The sequence below is a fragment of the Salvelinus alpinus genome, chromosome 8 (assembly GCF_045679555.1).
Source record: "Salvelinus alpinus chromosome 8, SLU_Salpinus.1, whole genome shotgun sequence".
Classification (NCBI taxonomy): domain Eukaryota; kingdom Metazoa; phylum Chordata; class Actinopteri; order Salmoniformes; family Salmonidae; genus Salvelinus; species Salvelinus alpinus.
In genome coordinates this window covers 55,956,467-55,963,966 of record NC_092093.1, presented here as the reverse complement: position 1 = coordinate 55,963,966, position 7,500 = coordinate 55,956,467, and the positions used below count along the sequence as shown (strand labels likewise).

Below are 7,500 nucleotides of genomic sequence, written 5' to 3'. Positions count from 1 at the left end.
CTGGAGTACCCCTGAAATACAATTGGAGTACCCCTGAAGTACCCCTGATATACCCCTGGAGTACCCCTGGAGTACCCCTGGAGTACCCCTGAAGTACCCCTGGAGTACCCCTGGAGTACCTCTGAAATGCCCCTTGGAGTACCCCTGGAGTACCCCTGAAATACAATTGGAGGACCCCTGAAGTACCCCTGATATACCCCTGGAGTACCCCTGGAGTACCCCTGAAATACCCCTGGAGTACCCCTGAAGTACCCTTGGAGTACCCCTGGAGAACCCCTGGAGTACCCCTGGTCAGGGAGGTGACCAAGAACCCGATGGTCACTCTGACAGAGCTCCAGAGTTCCTCTGTGGAGATGGGAGAACCTTCCAGAAGGACAACCATCTCTGCAGCACTCCACCAATCAGGCCTTTATGGTAGAGTGGCCAGACGAAAGCCATTCCTCAGTAAAAGGCACATGACAGCTTGCTTCGAGTTTTGTCAAAAGGCACCTAAAGACACTCAGACCATGAGAAACAAGATTCTCTGGTCTGTTGAAACCAATATTAAACTCTTTGACCTGAATGCCAAGCAACACGTCTGGAGGTACCCTGGCACCATCCATACAGTGAAGCATTGTGGTGGCAGCATCATGCTGTGGGGATGTTTTTCAGCGGCAGGGACTGGGAGACTAGTCAGGATCGAGGGAAAAATGAACGGAGCAAAGTATTGAGAGATCCTTGATGAAAACCTGTTCCGGACCTCAGACTGGGGCGAAGGTTCCTCTTCAACAGGATAACGACCCTAAGTTTTTCCCAGGGTCCCTGGGATCGAACCAGGGACCCTCTGCACACATCAACAACTGCCTCCAACGAAGCATCGTTACCCATCGCGCCACAAAAGCCACGGCCCTTGCAGAGCAAGGGGAACAACTACTTCAAGGTCCTCAGAGTGAGTGACGTCACTGATGGAAATGCTATTAGCGCACACCACCGCTAACCATTTCACATCGGTTACATAAGCACACAGCCAAGAAAACGCAGGAGTGGCTCCGGGACAAGTCTCTGAATGTTCTTGAGTGGCCCAGCCAGAGCCCGGACTTGACCTCGATCGAACATCTATGGAGAGACCTGAAAATAGCTGTGCAGCGACGCTCCCCATCCAACCGGACAGAGCATGAGAGGATCTGCAGAGAAGAATGGGAGAAACTCCCCAAATACAGGTGTGCCAAGCTTGTAGGGTCATACCCAAGAAGACTCGATGCTGTAATCACTGCCAAAGGTGCTTCAACAAAGTACAGAGTAAAGGGTCGGAATACTTATGTAAATGTTGTATTTCCGTTTTTTAATTTAGAATAAATTAGAAACAAATTCTAAGAACCTGTTTTTGCTTTGTCATTATGGGTTATTGTGATGTCATTATGGGGTATTGTGATGTCATTATGGGGTATTGTGTGTAGATTAATGAGGAAAAAAACGAATGTAATACATTTTAGAATAAAGCTGTAACGTAACAACATTTGAAAAAAGTAAATGTGTCTGAATCCGAAGGCACTGTAATAATCATCCTCCATGTTGAAATGTGACCACTGCTGACTGCAGAACTGAGTGGGATCGTCTTCTTGGTGAGGCATATTAAAACAGACATAACACCTTACAATGATCCTTACCTTCCTTAACTCTTATCCTAACCCTAACACTGAACCAGTTTTATCACACGTTCTCATTCAAACTGTTAGCAGCTACCAAGACAGCGAACACTGCAACAAAACAAGGAACCAAGTAAATACGAGCAGATGCGGCACCACCAATTAAATCACAGTAGCATACATTTCTACATCCCTTATAGTTTACCCTACAACACATACAGACGCTCCTTGGTACTTACATCCTATGAGCATGACACAGATGGAGAAGATCTTCTCAGAGTTGGTGTTGGGGGAGACGTTGCCAAAGCCCACGCTGGTCAGACTGGAGAAGGTGAAATAGAGGGCTGTGACGTACTTGTCCTTTATGGAGGGGCCTGAGCCCCGCACCGTGTCGTTGTAGTGCTTCCCCAACGACTCGCCCAGTGTGTGGAGCCAGCCGATGCTGCCGTTGCGTTCCACGCTGCCGATGGCGTACCAGATGCACGCCAGCCAGTGGGCGATGAGGGCGAACGTGCACATGAGCAGGAAGAGGACGGCGGCGCCATACTCCGAGTAGCGGTCCAGTTTCCTTGCCACGCGCACTAGCCGGAGGAGGCGGGCCGTCTTCAGCAGGCCAATCAGAGTGGTCGTCTGGCATGAGAGAGGAGAAACAGTTTGTTTAGTGTCCAATCTTACCTTGGGAGGTCCTGTGTTGCAGAGTTCTGCTCCATACAAGCCGTAACAAAGCTGATTCAACTCAATAAAGTCTTGATTGAAGACTATTATTAGTTGATTGGTTGAATCAGATGTCTGACTGCTTGGCTGGACCAAAAGCCTGGACACACACTGGCCTTCTGCAGATAAGATTGGATAGCCCTGGTTTTGGAGGTCAGTTCAAAGTTAGAATAGCTTTATTGTCCGTTTAGGATAAATAACATTAATGAAATTTACAAAATGTGCTGAGAACCATCCTCTGCCCTACACTTGTACCAGATCCCCTCAGCAGCACGGAGATCCTGGTCTGTACTAGCGGAGATCTTCCCATGAATCCTCCCCATGATTTACTCTGCTGTCGGTTGGTTCTGTTTATTCCCACCCATTATACTTGTCATGAGGAGCCCCCACCACGTCTATACAGCAAATAAACAAGGACCCGATTACTTCCCTGCTTGGCAGAAAGCCTAGTTCCTCACTTCACAATACATGATAGTCCTCTGCTGCGGAGACTGTCCACTTCCTTGGCTCACTGGCCATTTGAGGTTCAATTAATTAAACAATGGCAAGAAGGTTGACAGTACAAACTTTCACAGTTGTTTTTCTGCTCCGGAGCCTTTGTGGGGATATCCCTGACTTGTTGTTCATTGGAGGTCCATTTATAATGGAGTAATCGAAGGGAGATTTTATTTTGGAGGTCCCAAAAGCTCATTGCAAATAGCTTTCATTATTTGTGGTTATCTACAGGTCAATATATCGAACCTTAAATTTGAAATCAAACCTTTAAAACCAAGATTCATATCTGACAATCCCCGTAACTTAAGATGCGTTCCAACACAGGTTGTCCTCACAAAACTCCATTGCCCACAATGCACTTCCCCTATCCCCAATTCCTCACCTCTTCTCCGCTGCGGTAGATGAGCAGGTCGAAGGGGATGGCTGCCACCATGTCGATGAGGAACCAGCCCTTGAAGTAGTGAATCGCTATCCTCAGCGGGGCGCTGACCACCTCGTCGTTAGTGTTGACGTATGTCGTCCTGAAGTTGATGACGATGTCCACGATGAACATGATGTCCACGATGAGGTCGACCACATTGAGCGGCGAGCACGAGTAGCCACAGTTTAAAATGGCTGCCTCCTCCTGGTCGTGGAGGAGGAAGGCGGCGGAGTAAGGGGTCAAGATGGCTGTGTAGATGACCAGCAGCAGGATGAGCCAGTCCCACACCGCCTTGAAGGGGCTGTAGTGGAGGACGGTCCACTTGTGGATACGAGGTGCTTGGAGCTTGTACTCTGGGAGGACGTCAGCACCCAGCGACAGCACCTGGCGGGGGAGATTGGGGGAGGGGTTAGCCTTTCTGATCTGGTAGTTGGATCAATATGATAGCGTTATATAGAGAGAGAGAGAGAGAGAGAGAAAGACAGAGAGACAGAGAGACAGGGAAAGAGAAGGATGGGAATAGGGCAGGGAAGGACAAGATGAAAGTTCCCCAAAACTTTACATTTACATTTGAGCGACTTAAAGTTAGTGCGTTCATCTTAAGATAGCTAGGTGGGACAACCGCATATCACATTCATAGTAAGCACATTTTTTCCTCAGCAAAGTCAGAGCTAGATGGTGCCATAGAACATGGCTGACGTTTTACATTCTCCCAACCAATTTTGTTATTTAGTAATTTTTTTGCGTTTTGTGTAACTTATTTTTTTTACTTATTGTGTACATAATGTTGCTGCAACCGTCTCATATGACCGAAAATAACTTCTTAGACATCAGAAAAGCGATTACTCACCGCGGACTGGAAGAAACGTTTTCCTTTAACGAGTCCGGCGAGTCCAACGAGAAGTATATCCTGCTTTCACTGTAACAGGCCCAGATCCACGCCTTTCGCGTGAAGAAAAGACACCGGAAAAGGGGACGCAGATCGGGAATCCTTCTGAAAATCTGGAGGCAAGCGAGTAAACTCCCACTGCCTTCCATTCTTCTCGCTAACGTGCAATCATTGGACAATAAAATGGATGACCTACGATTAAGATTATCCTACCAATGGGACATTAAAAACTGTAACATCTTATGTTTCACAGAGACGTTGCTGAACGAAGATACGGACAACATAGAGCTAGCAGGATTTTCCATGAACCGGCAGTACAGAGACGCTACCTCTCGTAAGACGAGGGGTGGGGTTGTATGTCTTTTTGTCAATAACAGCTGGTGCGCAATGTCTAATATTAAAGAAGTCTCGAGGTATTGCTCGCCTGAGGTAGAGTACCTGATAATAAGATGTAGACTGCACTATCTACCAAGAGAGTTCTCATCTGTATTATTCGTAGCCGTCTATTTACCACCACAAAACGAAGCTGACATTAAGACCACTCTCAACCAACTCTATAAGGTCATAAGCAAAGAAGAAAATGCTCACCCAGAAGCGGCGCCCCTAGTGGCTGGGGACTTTAATGCAGGCAAACTTAAATCAGTTTTACCACATTTGTACCTGCAAGTCACATGTGCAACCAGGGGGGGAAAAAATCCTAGACCACCTTTACTCCACACACAGAGATGCATACAAAGCTCTCCCCCGCCCTCCATTTGGCAAATCTGACCATAATTCTATCCTCCTGATTCCTGCTTACAAGCTAAAACTAAAGCAGGAAGAACCAGTGACTCGCTCAATACGGAAGTGGTCAGATGACGTGGATGCTACACTACAGGACTGTTTTGCTAGCACAGACTTGAATATGTTCCGGGATTCATCCAATGGCATTGAGGAATACACCACCTCAGTCATCGGCTTCATAAATAAGGGAAAAATAAGATGACGTCATCCCCACAGTGACCGTACATACATACCTCAACCAGAAGCCATGGATTAAAGGCAACATCTGCATCGAGCTAAAGGCTAGAATTGATGCTTTCAAGGAGCGGGAGACTAATCCGGACGCTTATAAGAAATCCTGCTATGCCCTCAGACGAACCATCAAACAAGCAAAGCATCAATACAGGATTTAGATTGAATCCTACTACACCGGCTCTTACGCTCGTCGGATGTGGCAGGGCTTGAAAACTATTACGGACTACAAAGGGAAACCCAGACGCGAGCTGCCCAGTGATGTGAGCCAACCATATGAGCTAAATGCCTTTTATGCTCGCTTCGAGGCAAGCAACACTGAAGCATGCACGAGAGCACCAGCTGTTCTGGATGACTGTGTGATAACGCTCTCGGTAGCCGATGTGAACAAAACCTTTAAACAGGTCAACATTCACAAAGCCTCTGGGCCAGACGGATTACCAGGACGTGTACTCCAAGCATGCGCAGACCAACTGTCAAGTGTCTTCACTGACATTTTCAACCTCTCCCTGACCGAGTATGTAATACCAACATGTTTCAAGCAGACCACCATAGTCCCTGTGCCCAAGGAAGTGAAGGTAACCTGCCTAAATGATTACCACCCCGTGGCACTCACGTTGGTAGCCATGAAGTGCTTTGAAAGGCTGGTCATCAACAGGATCCTCCCGGACACCCTAGACCCACTCCAATTTGCATACCGCCCCAACAGATCCACAAATGATGCAATCTCAATCGCACTCCACACTGTCCTTTCTCACCAGGACAAATTAAACACCTATGTGAGAATGCTTTTCATTGACTACAGCTCAGCGTTCAACACCAATATGCCCACGAAGCTCATCACTAAGCTAAGGACTCTGGGACTAAACACCTCCCTCTGCAACTGTATCCTGGACTTCCTGATGGGCCTCCCCCAGGTGATAAGAGTAGGCAACAACACGTCTGCCACGCTGATCCTTAACACTGGGGCCCCTCAGGGGTGTGTACTTAGTCCCCTCCTGTATTCCCTGTTCACCCACGACTGCGTGGCCAAACACAACACCATCACATCGGCATCTGACCATATACAGGCCCTACAGAGGGTAATGCGAACGGCCCAATACATCACTGGGGCCAAGCTTCCTGCCATCCAGGACCTATATCATAGGCGGTGTCAGAGTTTTCTCTGCTACCGCACGGCAAGCGGTACCGGAGCGCCAAGTCTAGCACCAAAAGGCTCCTCAACAGCTTCTACCCCCCAAGCCATAAGACTGCTGAACAATTCATAAAAACGCCACTGGACAATTTACATTGACACCCCCCCTCCTTTTTGTACACTCGCTGTTTGTTTGTTACCTATGCATAGTCACTTCACCGCAACCTACATGTACAGATTACCTCAACTAGCCTGTACCCCTGCACACTGACTCGGTACAGTAACCCCCTGTATATAACCTCCACACTGACTCGGTACCAGTGTCCCCTGTATATAACCTCCACACTGACACAGTACCGGTGCCCACCGGAAAATATAACCTTGTTATTGTTATTCTTATTCAGGCTTTAATGATTACTTTTTGTTTTAGTCTACTTTATTTTCTTCTTCTTGAACTGCACTGTTGGTTAAGGGCTTGTATGTAAGCATTTCACGGTAAAGTCTACACTTGTTGTATTCGGCGCATGTGACAAATACATTTTGATTTGATTTGATTTAGTAAGGGGTAAAAAAAAAAAAAACAATACCAAAAGTAGAGGTTTAGATGTTTTCAGAAGATGGGCAGGGACTGCCTTGGACTGCGCTGAGTAGGAGCTGCCCTCCTGTAGGGGTGGGAGGGCCAAGAGACCTGAGGTGACAGAACGGAGTGCTCAGGTAGGGGTGTAGGGTTTGAGCAGAGCCTGAAGGTAGGGATGGCCAAGGTGCTCAGGTAGGGGTGTAGGGTTTGAGCTACCTGAAGGTAGGGATGGCCAAGGTGCTCAGGTAGGGGTGTAGGGTTTGAGCTACCTGAAGGTAGGGATGGCCAAGGTGCTCAGGTTGGGGTGTAGGGTTTGAGCTACCTGAAGGTAGGGATGGCCAAGGTGCTCAAGTAGGGGTGTAGGGTTTGAGCAGAGCCTGAAGGTAGGGATGGCCAAGGTGCTCAGGTAGGGGTGTAGGGTTTGAGCAGAGCCTGAAGGTAGGGATGGCCAAGGTGCTCAGGTAGGGGTGTAGGGTTTGAGCAGAGCCTGAAGGTAGGGAGGGGCAAGGTGCTCAGGTAGGGGTGTAGGGTTTGAGCAGAGCCTGAAGGTAGGGATGGCCAAGGTGCTCAGGTAGGGGTGTAGGGTTTGAGCAGAGCCTGAAGGTAGGGATGGCCAAGGTGCTCAGGTAG

At 48.1% G+C, this 7,500-nt stretch overlaps 1 protein-coding gene across 1 annotated transcript in view; it reads right to left on the bottom strand.

Moving 5' to 3' along the window:
• The window catches only part of LOC139583303 (voltage-gated inwardly rectifying potassium channel KCNH2-like), a 344,586-nt gene that overhangs the window by 25,903 nt on the left and 311,183 nt on the right, over positions 1 to 7,500 (bottom strand). Inside the window, exons 7-8 of the mRNA XM_071414218.1 lie at positions 3,217 to 3,639; positions 1,865 to 2,255 (exon numbers count right to left, since the gene is read on the bottom strand). Of these exons, the coding sequence (XP_071270319.1) occupies positions 1,865 to 2,255; positions 3,217 to 3,639 (814 nt within the window). The remainder of the gene's footprint in view (positions 1 to 1,864; positions 2,256 to 3,216; positions 3,640 to 7,500) is intronic.